General features: G+C 41.7%; 2 protein-coding genes across 3 annotated transcripts; both read left to right on the plus strand.

Moving 5' to 3' along the window:
• The first annotated feature begins 638 nt into the window (after positions 1 to 638).
• lsg1 (large 60S subunit nuclear export GTPase 1) lies at positions 639 to 6,691 on the plus strand. The gene is made up of 14 exons (XM_034583509.1): positions 639 to 1,045; positions 1,576 to 1,702; positions 1,963 to 2,083; positions 2,169 to 2,255; positions 2,416 to 2,502; positions 3,062 to 3,122; positions 3,319 to 3,495; positions 3,674 to 4,048; positions 4,293 to 4,394; positions 4,493 to 4,636; positions 4,772 to 4,895; positions 5,262 to 5,341; positions 5,773 to 5,946; positions 6,082 to 6,691. Exons 1-14 carry the CDS (start codon positions 953 to 955, stop codon positions 6,259 to 6,261), a joined length of 1,932 nt encoding a protein of 643 aa, XP_034439400.1. The 5' UTR covers positions 639 to 952; the 3' UTR covers positions 6,262 to 6,691.
• A 1,013-nt stretch (positions 6,692 to 7,704) lies between these two features.
• On the plus strand, positions 7,705 to 15,699 carry tmem44 (transmembrane protein 44). 2 transcript variants are annotated; one of them, XM_034581967.1, is made up of 10 exons: positions 7,705 to 7,949; positions 8,031 to 8,160; positions 8,591 to 8,681; positions 8,873 to 9,024; positions 9,176 to 9,262; positions 9,381 to 9,551; positions 10,490 to 10,651; positions 10,781 to 10,825; positions 10,980 to 11,099; positions 15,482 to 15,699. In XM_034581967.1, exons 1-10 carry the CDS (start codon positions 7,786 to 7,788, stop codon positions 15,665 to 15,667), a joined length of 1,308 nt encoding a protein of 435 aa, XP_034437858.1. In that variant the 5' UTR covers positions 7,705 to 7,785; the 3' UTR covers positions 15,668 to 15,699. The 2 variants fall into 2 exon arrangements, with proteins under 2 accessions (XP_034437858.1, XP_034437857.1); XM_034581966.1 differs by having other exon boundaries at positions 7,706 to 7,949; positions 10,763 to 10,825.
• The last annotated feature ends 907 nt before the right edge of the window (positions 15,700 to 16,606 follow it).

The raw sequence follows: 16,606 nt of genomic DNA on the forward strand, positions 1-16,606 counted from the left end.
CTCTATCTATCTATCTATCTATCTATCTCTCTCTCTCTCTCTCTCTCTCTCTCTCTCTCTCTCTCTCTCTCTCTCTCTCTCTCTCTCTCTATCTATCTATCTATCTATCTATCTCTCTATCTATCTATCTATCTATCTATCTATCTATCTATCTATCTATCTCTCTCTATCTATCTATCTATCTATCTATCTATCTATTTATCTATCTATCTATCTATCTATCTATCTATCTATCTATCTATCTATCTCTCTCTCTCTCTCTCTCTCTCTCTCTATCTATCTATCTATCTATCTATCTATCTATCTATCTATCTATCTATCTATCTATCTATCTATCTATCTATGAGGCAGCTGACAGGAGTCACTTTTGTTAATACCGCTGTTTTACACTGCCATCTACTGGTTCACATGAGAAGTGCGTGTGTTAAGCCTGTGTGTGTGTGTGTGATCACTGTTTTTATTATTTTGTTTGCAGCATTTCGCAACATTAAAGTTTTATTTACTACTATTAAATTCTGTTCTATTTTATTAGTTTAGTGTGTCACATTCATGTTGCTGTAAACCGGCTGTTGCCAGGAATGAGGAACAAAAGATTGACACTGTCCTATTTTCTTCAGGACACATTTAAGAACTGGACAAACGAGTGGGTTGTACCACAATTACGTTGCTATGGGTGGTTAAAAAGGGACAATATCCTGAGTTTTTATGGTGTAATAACTGCGATATTTTATGTGAAGCACTACCCATTGAAATTAAATATATTCATCTCGCGTTTATTGAAACAGACTCGTCCGGATATCTGTCTATGAAATGGTTTGGTCCACTTCCGGCTGCTTACGACAACAACGTTGGGCACATGAGGAGCAGTGGTTAGCGACGCATCCTGAAGTGGTTCCGTATCAGACCAGTTTAACTTGAGTGTTTGTGTGAAGTGTGGACATCAGGAGTTGTGATGGGTAAGAATAAGCCAGGAGGAGGAGTGGGCCGATCTCTGATCAAAGAGAGGCTCCAGTCAGGCAAAGGAAAGAAGAGGGGCGACTGCTGGGTGAGCTACAACCGCTAGCTTCTGTTCAACATGTCTGACACGAACATGTCTGACACTGATAATGTGAACATGTCTGACACTAACATATCTGAAACTAATAATGTAAACGAATAATGTTAAAGTTTTCCTGAAACTAATAATGTGAAAATGTCTGAACTGAAACTAATAATGTATAATAATGTGTGGTCGTGATGTCGCTAAGAGATCATCATATCATTAATATTGCAGTTTTGGTCCTGGACACTTTCTTTCCTTCGCTGTGCGTAGGCGTCAGTTTAGTTGTGACCAAATTCCCATAAGAAAATGTCAATTTGCAGAAGAAGGTGAAGCTAATAAATTGATATCTCCTCCTAACAATTAGGTTCCCAGGCTATGGAGACAAATTAGCGTTGTGTCTTGATTACATGTATATACAGTCCGTGGTTTTGATGCAGGGCAGTCCTGGGAATCCAACCTGCCAAAGCTTACAGTTGCAGTGTCAATTGAATGTGTTTTTATCTGACTCCCTTTCTTCACCTTTACGTCTCCAGCGCCACACCAGTGAGCTGAACGATGGCTATGACTGGGGGCGGCTGAACCTGCAGTCGGTGACAGAGCAGAGCTCCATGGATGACTTCCTTGCGACCGCTGAAATGGCAGGAACCGAGTTTGTTGCAGGTTTGTGGTACCTCACTTAACTCGTGTAGTTCTTGGGTTGTCTGTTGTACACATGGTTGTACATGCTCTGTCCAAGGATTGGGAACAAGCTTCACTCACAAGCATTTAGAGGTGTAATACTACATGTACTCATGTATGTTAAAATCATGTCAAAGTGAATCCAGATGTTCTATAAATCGATGTCTCTCAAACCAAATAAAGGTTCTCATTGCACCTTTATCCTTTCATTCCACTTCCTTATTCTTGCTTTGTTTTCTTAGAGAAACTCAACATCAGCTTTGTGCCAGCGGAGGGCAGAGCCGGTCTGTTAACAGCCGAGGAGAAAACCAAGCTGAAGAAGCTGCATGAAGACAACAAGCATTTCCTCAGAATTCCCCGACGGTAGACACAAGAGATCTTGGTAACGCGATAACATTTAAGTGTATTCTGTGTTTTAATAGTTGTTATGTCTCTTGATTGTTTTAAGCCCCCACTGGGATGAAAGCACCACAACAGTTGAACTTCAGCAGGCAGAGAAAGAAAGCTTCTTGGAGTGGAGACGAGAGCTTGCAGCGTGCGTATATATTTCTGTCATCTTTCAATTAGTAATGTTATCCAGTTTGTATTTTTAGTAAAAAATTTCAAAAAACTTTTGTATGTTTTATATATGATATACTTGTGTTGGATTATTAGTGTCAATAATGTAACAAAATATCTTTTTGGTTTTTTCAAAGGCTGGAAGAAGAGCAGATGCTATTTCTCACACCATTTGAGAGGAATCTGGAGTTCTGGAGACAGCTGTGGAGAGTGATCGAGAGGAGGTACACACAAAATCTCTGTACAGCCGCTGGTTTAACCCTGTTCTCAATGGAGTGCTGCAGGAATGAGTCCTGAAGCATCAGTAAATTCCCCATTCATGCTTGTTAAGCATTTACATGTTTTTAAAATGGGGGTTGCAAACAAGTGGATAAGAGACTCCAGAGTTTATTGGGGACATGTAACGCATCAAATATGAAAATCACTCCAAACGATAGCCCTCATTTACAGCCTCTTTGTTTCTATACTCATGTCATTCCAAAATATTACTAACTTTTTAAAAAGCCAAATCAAATTAGAGGTTTTAATCTTAATGGTGATGACGCTGAAGTCATAAAACTGTGATCTCTAGATCATGTGGAGTCTAACATTATCTTTGCTTTACATATGGGATTGTATTTAGGCAGAAAATATGGAAAGATCCCGTTGGCTGTTTGTAGAGTGAACCAGTGATACTGAATTACATGGTGTCCCTACAGAAATACATCATATCTGCAGCACCAATGAGGAATATCTTCATTTCATGTGACGCTCAAAGCAATATTTTGTTTTGGTTTCCTTTAGTGATGTTGTCGTTCAAATTGTTGACGCCAGAAACCCCCTGCTGTTCAGATGTCCTGACCTGGTAAGAACATTTCTTTTAGAAAATGTTTATTTATGAAAGGAGATTACTTCCTTTACCTTTGTGTGTCCCACTTTTTGATTTGATTTACATAACTTAATCCAAGAAAATCCCCAAATTCTTAAAAACGACACTTTCGTGAACTCAACATTTCACTCTTCTCTCGATTGATTGTACTTCTTTCTTGTTGTGCTTGTAGGAGTTATATGTAAAGGAAGTGTCAGGGGATAAGGTGAACATGCTGCTTGTGAACAAGGCAGATCTGCTGACCAGGGAGCAGAGGCGAGCGTGGGCCAAACACTTTGAGAAAGACGGGATGAGGGCCGTGTTCTGGTCGGCCCTGGCTGAGAGCAACAGGCTGGATGCAGAGGAGAAGGTGAGGGGATGGAGATTCGATGAGCTGCTTTCTGAGTGTGTTAATACATTGACGGTGAATGTATGGAATTTCAAATGGTTTTTGAATAAATCAGTGTGAAGAGTCATCATGTAGCATCTTAAGACATTTATAGGTGACGTAAACCCCAAATGAATGTGTCCAACCTCTCTTTTCACAGGGTTTGGAAACGGAGGGCATGGAAGTGGAGGATCCGGAGTGTGGAGAGAGTGACGAGGAAGAGGACAGTAAGCCGGACAATGAAGACTTGAGCCAAAAAGGAGCGGATGGAAAGGAGAAAGTGAAGACTGAGGAGGAGGAGGGAGAGGAGAGTAGTTCAGAGGATGAGGAGCAGGAAAAGATAACTGTGGCTGATGAGGAGTGGTTCACCTGCTCAGAAGACGGGTATGAAGAAGGGGAGAGGACTGTCGGTTCATCCAGTGAGTCCTCATTCCACAATTCCAGCCGTCTCCTGCATAAAGATGAGCTGCTGGAAATATTTAAGGCTGTTCACAACAGGCCCAGGTGCAAAGAAGGAGAACTGACCGTGGGACTGGTGGGTAAAAGTTCTTGCTCTGGTACATTTGTAGTCATCTATTGGAATGTTAATGTTTGTTTCACTGTAAAAATAATGAAAAATGCCCCTAAGTGAAAATAATCTCTAAATAACAGTGGACAATCATTCTATTGGTTTGCAAACATAGCATTGATCACCGTTATTAGGAGCAGGTGGATTGCTAAAAGACCCTAATCACAAAATGATGTGAATAATGGTTTCTCGTCACGTATGAATCTGACAGGTTGGATATCCTAATGTGGGCAAGAGTTCCACCATCAACACTATTCTAAGGAACAAGAAGGTGTCGGTTTCTGCTACTCCTGGACACACAAAGCACTTTCAGGTGAAGAACTGCTCCACACACCATATGAATTCAGATCATGTGTAACATCAACATCAGAAAGCCTGAGGTTTTTCCTTTTTTTAAAACATATATTTCAGACCCTGTTTGTGGAGCCAGGCATGTGCCTCTGTGACTGCCCAGGTCTGGTCATGCCCTCCTTTGTCTCTACCAAAGCTGAGATGATCTGCTGTGGGATCCTGTCCATCGATCAGATGAGAGACCACGTACCTGCCGTCTCTCTTATATCCTTTCAATGCTTTCGGCACAGCACCTGCAGAATTCAACGACAGCTTTTTTTTCCCCTGTAAGGAAAGAGGTGTTGATTAACTTTAAATACACTGTACAAGTTAAATAAAAGTCCTTAACAGATTCGATACATATGTCAGTCAGTCCCTCGGCATGTGCTGGAAGGCACCTATGGCGTAAACATAATCCGGCCACGAGAAGATGAAGACCCTAACAGGAACCCGTCCTCTGAAGAGCTGCTGATGGCTTATGGATGTGAGATTATCAGACATCAATTACCAGACCCAAACATTTACTTGTCAGCATGTAACTGACTGAGAAGGCTTATAACAATTAAAATGATAACAATAATTATTTCCAGCAGCAGTATAAGAAAAGCTCAACATATGCTGGTATAATTCCCATGCATTGCACAGGCACAGTTAGAGGTTTGACACATAGAATTGTTTTAAATTGTATAAATGTTCTACCTCAGAGTTTTTAGCTTGTGTTTGCCATTTTCTGGCCATTAAGAAGAGTTTATAACCGACCTGTACTGACAAATTTTCTGTATTTGGAAACCAAGATGTTTTTAGATAAGAGCTAGATAAAGTTTGTTATTCTTTGTTTATCTTTTTCCAGACATGAGAGGTTTTATGACAGCCCATGGCCAGCCTGATCAGTCCAGATCGTCCCGCTACATCCTGAAGGATTTTGTCTGCGTAAGTACCAGACAGGGTCCAGAATTAAGTCTCAGTTTGTGGTGGGTTAAGGAAATAAGGGACCTTTTTAAAGTCAATATAGAGCCTCTCTCGCTAGCAAAATCAAACATGAACATTTATCCAATTGAATGAATGTATTTTAATCTACTGGATGCAAAATGTCTCTCTATATATTCACCTGCTGCTTTAAATGCAACAAGTAAATATCCTGTCCTTCTGCTGTATGTTCAAAACTCAGTGGGAAACTTTGGCTCTGTAGCTGCATGTTGAAGTCGCTGTTACACACATTTATTTTGTATCAAGTAATTGTCCACAGAGAATGAGAAATGTAGATGAACACATATGGCTTTACCATCCAAACAGTCATTTAGAATATGTACATCTTGTGTGGAACACTGACTTTGTAACATGCTCTCCCTTACACTCTGCAGGGAAAGCTTCTGTACTGCCATCCTCCTCCACATATAAATCCTGAAGACTTCCAGCCACAGCATGACAAGTTCCAGAATAAAGATGTAGACGAATGTGACATTTCCACGACAACACACAAACATCACAAGGTCAAGAGAATAGAAAACTCGGTTGACAAGAACTTCTTCAATCAGGTACAGTACATCTACAGTCCTCTTACTAGTAAGAACAATTCAAGAGTGGTAGTTATTTATTATCAATAATTCAAAAAGAGAGGCTTTTCATTGTGGAAATCAGAGTTTGAGCGTTGATGTGTCTTCTGTCTTTAGGACAACGTGCGGGCTCTCACCAAGGGCGTTCAGTCCGTCATGGGCTACAAACCAGGCAATGGACCTGTCAGCCAAAGTAAAACCGAATCAGAGGTGGTGGTGGGCAAACCCTGGAAAAAACACGGGAACAAGAACAAGAAGGAGAAAGTTCGCCGGCTCAACAGCCACCTGGACGCCTGACAGTGATCTAGAAAATGAGCATTTTCCACTTGCAGATCGTTTTTAAGCAGGAATGGGGGAAATAATCCAATGTACAATTCACATGTGATTCCAAGGGAATTGATGCTGAGCAGTATTTGTTTAGATTTACACTTTGGCTACTTAATCCTGTGAGAATGGAAAGGTCAGGCTGTTGTGATATAAACTAATGAGCATAATCTGTCATGGACTGTTGTGTTTGTTAAGATTGTATTGGTGCAGTGCATTCCATCACCAGTTGAACAACAGATCTCACCACAGTGTTTGGAAATCATGTGAAATTAGTGAAAAATAAAGACATTTTCAAGTCTTCATTAATTTACTCTATGTTGGATACATCTTTTAACCACATGTTATGATTGACAAATGTAAAGAAGCTGGATCATAGAATAAAATCAATGTTTTCATGCTATTGTGTTGCTGCTTCCATTTCTATGCGGTTGTTGATTAGTGCAAAAGTAACTTTGCATTTGCTAATATAAATTATGGAATTAAGCCCAGGGATTGATGTCATTCAATATAAAAGATAAGACGCTGTGACACACACACACACACACACACACGTCTGCCCATCATTTATCTGGTCTGTGGTCAAACAGTCTCTTACCTTTGTTGAATAAAACAACTCACATGTATAAAATAGTTGGAGATCGACATCTGCTGTAGTTTGTTGTTCTTCAGTCACTGAAGTTGAAGGAAAAGTCGAGGAAGAGAGACAGAGATGAAGAGGAAACAGCGCCAAAATGTTCAGTGGGGGCGCTGAAGACCGGGGTTCGATTCCCTCGACGGGGAGTGGTTTAGTGCTTGTTATTGACCACAGAGCAAACTACAGGAGAGCTTCCAGCGTCATGTTGTCAAATGTAGAATTATAAAGACAACGCTCCCTTCCCCTTAAACAATGCGTCTTCATCCATGAATATAAACACAGTGGTTCCTGGATAAAACCAATGTCCCCTCACCTACGTTATTTATCATGCTGATGTTGGACGGTCAAGCCGAACCAAGTTAAAATTTTTCTCTTCTCTTTGGCCTTCAGAGACAAAGATGATTTTCATTATTGTCATTGAATCTGCAGATAAATTTGTACATTTCTAGTAGACAGTTGGGAAAGTGTCAGACCATCTAGGTCTCTTCAGTAATATTCTCATAGCGTCATCATAAGCAACTTGACGTTTCTTTGAGCTTGCATTTTTGTAGTATGACCACAAGTGGGCGGTATAGAGCGGTGAATAGATGTACTAAACTGAAATCAAATATTATGAAAAATAAAAATGTGTTGTACTTTGAAAATGTTTCTGTTAAAAACTAAATGAAAAGTCTCTTGAATTCAATGTCTTTAATTGATTTTAGAAAAACGTTTTATTGTTGGTCTTGCAGTTGCTTCCCCTCGCCTGTAGGAGGTGCAGCGCCCCCCCCCCAGCTCTCTCACTCAGCAGGTGTGTGAGTTGTCTTCCTCGTGTGACACTGGATGTATGTGTGTCAAACACGAGAGGAACCGTGCTGATCATGGATGTTCACACTGGACCGGGATTCAACTCTTTCTTCTCTCAACTGTTCGCTTTTTGCATGGATTCTTTCTCCACCTGTTTCTCACGTGACTCAGACAAACCCTGCGTCCTCATCGCTCTCAGCTCTTTGTCCTCGCTCGCTTTACTTCTGTCATGTCTGCTGTAAGTCCTCATCATTGCAGACTCTTGCTGTGGCTACTCCCTGAAACTGTTCTGCATCACACCCGTGTTCAATTGTTTAAGGTTGATGTACCGGAGGTGCAGATGTCGTGGGGAAGACCCTGCAGAAGAAACCATCATTTCCCTCTACTGCCTCCTGGGTAACCTGTGCAGCACCGTGGGAGCCATTCTGTCCACACAGCTTTATATTCAGGTGACTTCTTAAAATCCAGTTCACTTTTATTTGTAAACACAAGTTTGAGACCTTAAAGATCAGAGAGAACCCCAACAGTTACACGTCAGGCTGAGGAGAGAGAAAAAAGGGGGAGAGAGGAAAGGTGGGTGGGAGAGAGGGGACAGAAGAGAGAGAGAGGTGGAGAGAGAAGAAAATTATAAGAATGATGTTTATAGATGTAATGATGTTAATACAGCTTGTATGATAATAATAATTGTCATTATTTAGATTATTATTATTATTATAGTATTAATAATGGTGATAATAATAACAGTTGTTGATGTTGAGTATTGTCAGATCTGGATCCTGCAGCTCTGGACTCAGAGATACCTGCAGAATGAAATTAATCGTTGTACTTTATTCAACTTTGCAGGCACAATTTAATTAATGTCTGCTACGCCCCCTGTAGGTGTTAATGGGTGCCTTTGCAGCTGCTGTGGATGCTGTCAATGTGATGTTTTCCTGCTTCCCAGTGTTGCTGTGCTGGAACACAAAGACAGGTAAGCTTAGGGTCGTATCGTAATAATTTGTTTAATACGAAGTGCAGGTCGGCAGCTCAGTGTGTTTTAATACTAGCACCCAGCTGGCCAAGTCCTTTAGGCAAATGAACAGCAAGGAGGCTTATCAGAGAATGCTGCAGATAACCAAACAAACCAACTGTTTCTCTTCTCCTCTCTGTGGCCTCCATCAGAGAGGAGGCTGAGGGTCATTAGGAGGCGGAGGAGACAGCACCTCCTCGCAGTGTGCGTACTGATGGTGGTCGCAGGAGGTTTTATGAAGTCTCCGGTCAAACCAGCAGACAGGCTTCTCAGCGGGAGGAGACTGCTGCACGTCACCCTCCAAGTAACCACTCACCAACTCTGGACGGTCACAGTGTGGTCGAACAGCCACACGTTTATACATATTTATCTCTTTCAGTTTAGTCGATGATTTTTACTAATATAAATTTTCATACATAATGTTTTAACACATTTGAAAATGGTTATTCTCAAAGGACAACACTGAAATCCTGGGTTACGTACTTGGCCTGATCTCTTTTGTCATCGTCTGCACCTCCAGGTTCCCTCCGGTCTGCAGAGTCGTAAGTGAAAAACAGCCCATGAGTGTTTTAATATCCGAGCTACTCATCTCTATAGTCGGATTGCTTTCCCCAAATTCTGCCCACTGTTAAGGGAATGACGTTACTTTCCCCCCTGTAGTACAGAGGATGGATGTTGACCCAGGCCCAGGTGTTCTCAGGACTGCTGTGCTCCCTGGCTGGTGCCCTCTACGCTGCGGTCCTCCTCCTCTACGACACTCGGATGGGATTCCTCCTGAGAGTCATGCCGTGGCTGCTATCAGCAATATGCGGAGTCTGTCTGGATCTTCTCGTATCCCTGTTTAACAAAGTGTCTCTTACTGAGTCTTCCATGCTCAGGGTTTCAGCTCCCAGAACCCAATGCACCAGCCAGAGCTGCACTTTGCTATTGGTGGCATTTATAGCACAATATTCAGCAAATGAAAGGTTTTACATTTTTGTAAAGCCCTCTGGTTGCTTGTTTTTTTCGAATTACAGGAGCTGCAGCGATAGATGCCATGAAATGAAAATAAATCCTAAGCAGTTTTCAGACATGAACTCCAGAGGATGTGCGCTTATTGGGTCCATACTTTTACCGGAATTTGATTGGTTGAAATTTGATTGATTGATTGACACATGAACAATGCAGGAGCTTTCCCGCTCAGACACGTTCACAACAACACAGAAATCTCTGGAGCGTTCAGGTGACGGGTGGTGCAGCAGGACGTAGCAAATTAACACCGCAGAGGAAATCACATGTTTTTGTTTACAGCACATCCGCACTGACTTTGGCCCCAAAAGTTCACTTGATATGTTATTGGATGTCTCCTATGTGTGTGGCACCGCTTTTTTATCCTAAGATATTCGTACTCTTTTAGATTTTTTTCAGTTTTGCTTCTGTCGCGTGTTCGAAACATAATCACACAACCACTTGCTCGCGGTGAAGCCTGTGACAGATCCCCTGCTGTGTTCTCACATGAGCTCGCTCGGACATTGTGCAGAGTTGTTTCTCGAGAGCTGTCTGGAGAAACTCTGCAGAAAGTCCAGAGACTCCCACTCGGGCATTTACACTCTCAAATACAGCCCCTCCAGAGAATGTCCGGAGGATCTCTGGAGTTCAGTGCACTTCTGAAAGCAGCAATAGATTCCCATGAAAATCGGGGCTAGATTTAATAGCATATTGAAATGTGCGTGACTTGTACAGATTTTCAAATGGGAGTGATGTGTTGACCTTTTACCCAACGCCACCAGATCCTAATCCTCCACTGGTGCAAGAGAGGAACCAGGCATCAGTTTATAAGCTTGTCTCCAGACACAGAGAGTCTTTTAGGCGGCTCAGGCATCTCCACTGAGGAGAATGTTGCCATGAAGAACCACAGAAAACAAAAAATGAATTCATCACCACAAACAGAAGTAAGTTTTCTTCATAAATAATGCTGGTTATTGGCTTTGTTTAATGTAATCCTGAATAATTAAAGTGCTAATGATATGTAACAGGATTTTTTTGTCATCTTTTTGTACTAGTCAATGTTTTCTTCAAAGACAAAAAATGTCCAGAAGATGTCTGAAATGGGCCGCTACATGGACGTGAGTGATCACCCTGCAGGGAAAATCATCAAAGAATCTTTTGTTCACAGTAGTGATGTGGTCTCTGCATGTGAAAATATCTGCATATTTTCTAATCTTGTCAGTGGTCGCAGTTGGTGTGTGATATTTTAAGTGGAAACTCTTCTGTTTGCAGGTTTGCTTGCAGGAGGCGGAGGGCGAGCGTCTCGACGGGGCAGGGCGAGGGATCAGAGTGGAAAGTTTCGTCCTGTCGGATACGTCCTTTGACTCCTCAACAGTCAGCTCAGATCTGGAGGTGCGTAGGAAGAATGAAACATCTGTATTTAATATTTCTATTTTGTTGCCTGTTTTTATATATTTTTGGGAATATTTATACTTTAACCACACCACTGCAGATTCCTTGTATGTGTGAACCTATTAGGCAATACAACCCGATTCTGTTTCTGGGTGTTTAGGTAGGGAATGTTTAACCGGTGCAGGAGCCATGTTACATTTTCTTACAGAGGGGAGATGGGTAAACCAGTGGCAGATCTAGGATTTTTCTAAATCGGGCCATAAAGGGTCACAATTTACACAGAGGGGCACTATAGGGGCCAATCAGATTTCCGCTACCCCCCTGACCCCAGCCCTGGATCCGCCCCTGGAGTCAGTCACGAAATATGAGGGAAATGTTTCATGTCACAAACAGTACTAAGAGTATAGTATTATATAGTGTATACAACTGTCCAAATGATTATTATTGGTATTTATAGGGCATTTTAACTGAGGTCATTTAGATAGATACATAGTAAGTTACAGCAGGAACAGTTTGGCTGTGCAATAATGATGGTTCAGCTGCTTCAGTTTCAGAGTCCTTGTATTGTCATGACTTACTGGGACACTTGAATAGAAAAGAGACATTGTTGTAACAACCCCATAAATCCCTCTGATTTAATGTTTATTCTTTTTTTATGAACCAGTAAGGCCTTAAAGTAATATTTTACGTTTTATAGCCGACCACAAGTTTTCACCTGCATGTCCGCTTTGCCTTAAATAGAAATTGAAAACAGTTTTTTACAGTAATCTCAGATACAGAAGTCCTGAAGTGCTCTTTTCAAAGTGTACCACTAGGTGGTGACAGCATGCAGATATAAGGGATGGTGCACAGCCGCTGTTCGCCTGCGGTGTTCTGTCACCTTGTGTGAACTGCTCTGAAGATCTGTGTCATTTCAGTTTATTGCCTCTTTATCTCGCCTCATATAACTGGTGTTATCGTTTTATACGTTCATGAAGAGGAGGAAGTTGTGTGCTCTGCTGTCCAATCAATGTTTGATAAACTGAAGGACAGGAATGGAAATAAAATGCTGTCAGCCCATTTTGGGACATTCAAATTCAAATTCAAAAATACAAATGGAAGGCTGTGGCCGTCAGAAATTTACAACAGCAAAACTCTGATGTCTGAGTGCAAGTGAATGCAGCAAGAGAGGACGCTCCCTGTAGACTTCGCGGTTGTACCCATCACACAACAGGAGCTGTTTTCAACTTTGTGTGCCTTCAGTCAGCAAACTGTGGGGTGAAGGAATGAAAACAGCTCTTATTCTCACAAGCTTGTGCGGATGGGAAGGAGATGTGGTATTGACAGAGGTTCAGAAACATATTTTATCCATCATTATAGACACAGGGTTGGTAACAGAGTAATTTTACTCTCTCCAGAAACCTCTAGTTTCTCCTGGAGCCAGCAGCTTTCTGTGCAGCCTCTCCTGGTCCTGGCTGCAGACATCCTCTGTGGATGACTTTTTTTTTTTCTTCTGCTAATTGCATGTGTCGGGTTTCCTACTTCCACCAGTAAAATACCATATGGCTGCAGATGGAGAGTGGCAGGGTGGTAGCACTAGTAGTGTGCGTCCCTCACGGGATTGAGTGAGTGACACATTAAACCTGACTGACCACAAATTGCCATTTTTCACTCATTCTGCAGACGCATGTCAGCAATGCAGTTAAATTTCTTTCAAAGCTCAGTACCTGAAGATTTGCACCGTCACCACATTTCAAAATAAACATCAGGGAAAAGGACTTTTAGGGTTTAATCAGCTGGACATCTTGACCACACGTGTGGCTTAACTGAATGTGAGTATCCCAATTAAATATCACCTTTTTTTTTAAAGACAAACTTAAAGAGTTTCAATATCTCCATTTTGGGGCTTTACAAGCATGTGAGTGATTGTGTGTGTAGATATCTTTCTGCTACCTCCTAAAGTCTCCCCCCCCCGCTCTTGACAAACCATGAATATTTCTCTAGATCCACTCATGCTGAACCGATGTGCTGCTGTGCTACATGAATGTGTTTCAATGGGTTTAAAGTAAACTTTAGTAAACTCTGAGGCCCGGCAGTGTCACAGAGCGAGATGTGGCTCTGTCCCTTCATGAGGAGAACACACGTGGAGACTGCTAGTTAACGGTGAAGCCGACGATGGTGCAGACTTTAGTTTCAGTGCTTTAGCAATTTCTTATCTGAATCAATGTTTGCTCTGTCCAAGTTCTTAGAGTTGAACTCAGAATAACTACCAGTGAGGACAGTGTGTGTGTTTGCCGCTGGAAACCAAGCTTTGTTTTTCACGTGATGCTCAGGGAAGTAAGTCAGACGGTTTCTTCTGAGGACAACAGTCAGCAATGTTTTTTAAAGCATTGATGAGTCAAACTATAGAGTGATAAGCGCGTGTGGATAGAGGTTTATGGCTAAATGTATGGTGCTGTCATTTACGAGAAGCAGGGCTTGTATTTTAACTTCTTCTCAGTGGACAGTTGCCACAGAGCAAAATTGGCCTTGACGGTTCACATTTATATAACTTCCACTGCTCCGAAAGGCCGAGTTTGAGTTTTTGCGAGCAGAGTGAAATTACAAGCTTTTACTTTCTCATGCAGGCCCTGATGCTCACAGCCACAAGAGAAACTCCCTCATTATGCTGTCGCTGAGAGCCAAGCTGTGGAGGATGTCATTTAACCAGAAACAAAGGCAAATGGTGTGAGCCCAAACAATTGGAGCTTGATACTGTTCACCTAACAGGAAAAAGCAAATGATGGGAATGCCTTTAGCAAAGTTAGAGTAAGAGGACTCTAAGAAAAGCATTCAAAATGTCTGGGTTACAATGTCTGCAGAACTCCTCTTTACTTGAATCTATTGTGGTGGACGTCTGTCATCCTCCAACAGGACTGCGACTGTTTTGGGAGCAGCTCAGATCAGTGTGAAACATGATCTGAGGTTGAATTTGTGCACTTCTGACAATAACAGGTACTCTTTGCTGAGGAGTACTGAACAGATCTCCAATCTGTAATGTTTAACAACTGGAGAAGTCATATATTACTCGCTTCCTCCTGAACTCTCTGTCTACTTGCCAGTTAGAATTAACAGAAGACGTTTACTTGGTGATTTAACAGAGGGATTGTTTCCATAGAAGTTGACTCCATGTCTCATGTATAATCCATAATACACAGAACTCTAGATGTCAGTGAAAACTGTGGAAAAGTGTGTCCTCAACTGTAAAATGCAAGTAGAGAAAGCAAGGAAGAAGTGTTTACATAGAACATGTATTGAATTTTTTTCCCCTGCTTTTCACAATAACTCCATAATCACTGATCATGATAAAACCGCACTACGCTTTGGAGCGTGCTGCCTGTCTAAACCGAGCAGTGGGAGCTCACTTGGCTCACCGCAGCTTGAATTGTCTATTGTGCAATGTGTTCCGTGAGCGTTTCTGCTGAGTGCCGGTTCTTATTTGTTTGGGTGAGGCTGAGGCAGGGGGTGGTGGGTGGGGGGGGGGTTGACGGAGGGGGTACAGTGAGGGGTGGAATTGTTTGAGTTTTGCCTTATGGCCCAATTGTTCTGCTGTAAAGGATCTTTGATTAAAGACCGAAAACCGGGCTGGGCCTGTCTGCCTAGGAAGTCGTGCGAGATGTTTGCCCCGTCTATAGGGGGGCAGTGCTACCCTCTGCTATTCTGGGAGATGTTTATAGTTTCTTGTGTGATGGCTCCTGGCCTGGAATTTAACTGTGTGTGAACACTGCTGAACCTTTCATGTTCTGGGTTTAGTTGATGTGGTCATACTACAATGGTCATTAAAGTACACTTATCTGAAACATAGACAACCAGTGTTGGAAAAGGACAAGGCACAGGGCCTCAGAACAAGTAATAAATCGTCTCGTGTTTCCAAAATAAAATGAATGATCTGTTTGTCTGGTTGTTTGTAAGCAAGATTATGCAAAACTTGGTGGGAGGATGTTGAGTGGGTCAGGGTAATATTCATTACATTTTGGATCCAGGAACTATTTCATCGCTCTCTTTAACATTTTGAGCTTTCTGACCATTTTTCCCAGGGAATAATTCATGCATCTTGATTTAAAAATCTGGTATATTTAGGGCACTTATTTCTATAAGTGTTTGATATATATTGACTATTCGACTATTGGACCTTGGCAGAGGTATACGCACTTCTGAGTGTCATTCTAGTTAAGTATGAGGCAGAAGATTTAGATGGTGTTGATTCACCAAAAACTCTTTTATGCCTTTTTAAAGACCTGTTTTTTTTTCATTTCTTTGCATGTTAGATTAAGTATGCTAATATTAGCTACTAAGATGACTCCTTATACAAACATGTTATGACAATTATCCAAATAATATTTTGACATGTCCATATTTTCCAGTGGGATTTTGAAGAGGCAAATGATCAGTGGAGAGGACCAACAGCAAAACGACAGGAGGATGATGAGTTCCCCCTCCAACAGTGTCCAGCAAACCCCAAACCCTTCACCATCTGCACCTGTTCCGTGTCTGGACTCCTAAAGAAAACGCTGTCTGGTAAAGAAGAGAGTGTAAGATCCACAAAGTGATGATGAAGAAGAGAATAAAATCTGCAGAAAAGGACCCATCGTCTGTCTTGTTTTTGTACACAGCTTTATGATTTAGCAAATATGTAAAACGTATTGTTTTTTAGTTCAATGATGAGAGTATATCCATGAGAGTTTTTTGGCTGGTAACAGTGGATGTTTAATTATAGATGCATTGTGCAGCTTTGTCTAGAAGTTGGGGCCATTTCTCAGAGCAGAGGAGCAAATGCATTTACTGTCGAAACTCTGTCCTGACCGCATTCATCAAAACCTCTGACAACTGGGATCTGTTAAGGAGGTTTACGGAAAAGACCTCCCCTAATAAAACAATATTGCTCCCCCGCTGGCTTGCAAGGTTATTGGGTCATATCCTGTATTTTGCTTGTCGACCTGGGTTATCAGGGCTGGACTGGGAAAAGGGCCGACAGAGCAGATAAGCGCCAGACTAGACGGCCCGGGCTCGTCCGTCCTCTCCATCATCCATCAGACTTCTGTCCATCTGGCTGCTCTGGGGCTTTAAAGGATGATGAAGGAACAACTAACCAGGCCATTTTAACTGAGGGGACTTCCTCAAAGCCTGAAAACCAAACAATACACAGATAAGAGCTAAGTTATGAGGCATGTTTTCCTCCTCCCTGTTACATTTCCTCAAGTGACATGTCTTTCTGAGACAAATGAGTGGGAAACCACTAATGAAGTGTAACAAGGCGATCGCTGATATCAGCAGTCGCACTCATGTTACTCAACACCTTGTTTTTCCTGTAAACACGACTCAATAGACTGGGAGATCATTCAATTATATTGTTGTGAATTTGTGAATTTCACCAACACCATGCTGAGATGATAAGATCTTAATTTGTTATTGTTCTACCAATTTAAGTGACCGATTAATTAATAATGTTGAGACAACTGTAATTAAGAACTAGAAAACTTGGCAACTGA

Source organism: Hippoglossus hippoglossus, chromosome 4, assembly GCF_009819705.1.
Source record: "Hippoglossus hippoglossus isolate fHipHip1 chromosome 4, fHipHip1.pri, whole genome shotgun sequence".
NCBI lineage: Eukaryota > Metazoa > Chordata > Actinopteri > Pleuronectiformes > Pleuronectidae > Hippoglossus > Hippoglossus hippoglossus.